At 28.2% G+C, this 3,352-nt stretch overlaps 1 protein-coding gene across 1 annotated transcript; it reads right to left on the bottom strand.

Moving 5' to 3' along the window:
- Positions 1–1,359: 1,359 nt before the first annotated feature.
- Positions 1,360–2,888, bottom strand: LOC107473207 (protein LURP-one-related 11). Its single transcript, XM_016092758.3, has 3 exons — positions 2,598–2,888; positions 2,271–2,501; positions 1,360–1,763 (listed from the first exon to the last, which is right to left on the bottom strand). The coding sequence occupies exons 1-3, from the start codon at positions 2,832–2,834 to the stop codon at positions 1,629–1,631; spliced, it is 603 nt and encodes a 200-aa protein (XP_015948244.1). The 5' UTR covers positions 2,835–2,888; the 3' UTR covers positions 1,360–1,628.
- Between the last annotated feature and the right edge of the window lie 464 nt (positions 2,889–3,352).

Here is a 3,352-nt window from a genome sequence, read left to right as displayed (position 1 = left end):
TTAATTATTATTTAATATAATAATTTTTTTAAAGATTACTTGCCACATGGCAAGTTATCCTTTGCAAATTACAAGTCCCTCTGAGGAGGGACTCTTCTTCTTCGATCCATGAGCAGGGACGCTATTCTCTTTTTCTCCAACAGTTGGGACTCTATTGTGTCAGAAAACGAGAAAGTGGAATCTTGAAAAATTGATACATCGGAGATGCTCTTAGGCATGGACATGAGATCAAAACGCCATTGGGTGAAGAATCCGACTTGTTTGCCAAGATAGAGGTTTCTCTGACGCTCGCCTGGACGGTAGTGAAAGGTAACTGCAAGAAACTTTAATACTCAAGGTAGCAAAAATTTAAGAGGCTTAGAGTAGAATTGCCTTAGCAAAAAAAATCTGAGTATTGTGATATTTATAGAGTTTGTAGATAAGACTTGGTCATTCTTTTAGTTGTGATAGCACTAGTTCGTTCTTGGTAATTCCTCTCCGAATACCTTGCCCATGTCCATGAGACGCGATAAATTTAGGTTTCTTTTATTTTTTTTGTTTTTATCAAAACATGAATTCATTCATTAAAAAGGAATTATAAAAAAGATAAGACGATTCAATAAAACTTGTGTTAAATTAAGAATGGCACACTATTATAATTTAATATTAATGATGAGCAATATTACATAGCATATATTATTATTTTTGGCTAGTATTTGGCCAACAATAATTTGCATCTATATTTATAAGTATTTTGTACATAATAAATATATAATTTGTCCCTATATTTATCAAAGTTTTGCATACATAAATTAATACAGTTTGTATTAAAATTTTTTAAATTTATACACATAAATTAATAAAATTTATTTATTAAAAATAATTTAATATTTATACTAATTGTATAATAATTAAAAATACTAAAAATTACTGGCCCAAGAATTTCACTATTAATGATATTAGTTCTTAGTGGTTGGAAGACTAATATAATATAATCACAAATGCCTCAATTTTGTTTTTTGCTTTTTTATTATTTTTATTTTTTCAACATAATATAATTAGAGATTGAAAGACTAACCATATTATATTTTCATTTAGCAATGGTTTATTTGAAATCGTTGCTAAATTTCCACCACCATCTGCCAATTTTAATGTAGTAACAGTAATTATATGATATTAATGTGGGAGCAGTTCAAAAGTGAAACTGACATTGTACATCTAGTTTAAAAACCTCTTTATATATACATAAACTTTGCGTATTAATTTATATTTTTTTAACTAAATAATCAGTCACTAAAATAATTAAATTTATAGTAAATAAATAATTAAATTTGTCTATAGCTTAATAATGGATTTTTATGATTGTTGTAATAAAGTGAGTTATTAACAGGTTTATATTTTCATCCCAAAATACGTACAGATATATAGATATGTAATACAATTTGTGAGTACAAAACAAAAGAGAAAACAAAACTGCTTTATCAAAAGGAAGTAGTTTCCTATATCCACCATCTGAATGAAGAGACTTGCATTGATAATAGCTAGTTGCAATGTTGGGCCCACAAGCCATTTTGATATTTGCATAGTGCTTCTTGAAATTGGTCTTTTTAGGATCAAAGATGCAAATCACTCTCTTGATTCCAAAGTACTTACATTTTGCAGTTAATGAGGCTGTAAGCTACAACAATCCCCATTATTAGAGAAATATCTACATTTGCCTCCACTACCATTGTAAATACGTCTTCTCCTAAGTCAACTCCACATGGTGACTTCTTTCTTTTAAGCTGCTCATAGAAAAATACAAATTCATTTCTTAGAATATTACATTTTTTATTAACTAAAATAATAATGATAAACTTATGAGTAAATTATACTAGCCTTTTTTTTGTAATTTGTGATATTATTAGTTTATTACATACAATACATTTTTATTTATAAAAATATACATAATTTTGTATGGCTTAGGGTATTATATGTAATATCACTTAACCTTAAAAAATTTCAAACTCTATCTTATTGCTCTATTATTATTACTAACATATATAAAAGCTAAAAGTAATAATATAACAAATCTTAATAAATCTCTTAAATACTAAACAAACTAAAAAATAGATACACCAACCCATTTTAGAAGCTTAAAAAACAATAAATTATTTATCCATTATTTAAACAAGAAGGAAGATTTGTTAGAAGTATAAATCATGATAAAGAAAAAAAAAACATCTTAATTATGTATGTTATGTACCAAATCTTAATCTTTGCTAACAAGAAGGAGGTGTAAAATAATTTACCTCTGCAACTACTACACCAAATTCATCAGCAATTTTACAAGCAGATTTGCCAGTGATACTTTCAATTTTAAGATTGCATGGTTGGTTTTTGTCCAATCCAATTTGTACTTCATATGTTGAACCCCCTCTTGAGATCTTATAAGTCTTACAAACCCTAAAGCATGGTCCTTTGTGGTCATTCCTTGTGGCCGGAGATCGATATCCCTCCCAAAACCTTGACAATTTGTATTGCTGCATACACAAAACGAGTTAGAAATCGAGTCATATTTCTGACGTAATTGAATTTCTGTGTAAAATAATTTTTTTATACTACGAAAATTCGCGTACCTTTCTAGTTATAGTGAACAAACCATTCCCTTCTTGATCCATGAGATGAACTTCATGTTTATCTTTGCAATTATAGTTATCAACTCGATAAACAATTTGTCCATTTGAATCAAAGACAGTGCAACCTTTTCCATTCAAAACAAGAGATTTCATCCATAAGGTGAAGGTTTCTTGCTTGGAAGTGAAGCTGCAATTAGGAGATAATAATTGTAGTGCTTGGGGATGAACTCTTCCCATGATTGGTTGGTTGGTTGTTGAAAATTTTATTTGAAGAAATTTTATTTATGTGCAATATTAGCAATTTCAAAGACCTACTTTATATACTAACTATCATGGGGTAATGAGAACCACAAGAAAATATTTAATCATATCATCATGATTAGTGGTTTAATTTAATTTTTTATTATTTGTGAAGCTACTATTGGTTTGAGATGTAAACAAAAGCACAAATAAACAATGCTCACACTTGATGTATAAAATACAACATTATGTCTATTGTTCTTTTGTCTTTCTTATTATTCTGTTGATTTCCTTGACCTATTCTTTGTAATTAATCAAAAAGTCCACAATTGCATCCGTAATCAATTTAGGGTTAATTCCACCAAACCATGCCATCAAAGGCTTCTAACCACGGTTGTTAAAATTGGATCGGACTGAATTAATACTGCAATTAACTCTAATAAAAATTTAATAATTGGGTCATTTATCTAAGAAAAATATTATTGTCTTTTAAATTTTTAATTTTTTGTTCGTTT

The sequence above is a fragment of the Arachis duranensis genome, chromosome 2 (assembly GCF_000817695.3).
Source record: "Arachis duranensis cultivar V14167 chromosome 2, aradu.V14167.gnm2.J7QH, whole genome shotgun sequence".
In the NCBI taxonomy this organism is placed as follows: domain Eukaryota; kingdom Viridiplantae; phylum Streptophyta; class Magnoliopsida; order Fabales; family Fabaceae; genus Arachis; species Arachis duranensis.
The sequence above is the reverse complement of the archived record's forward strand: the minus strand, read 5'-3'. Positions and strand labels throughout refer to the sequence as shown.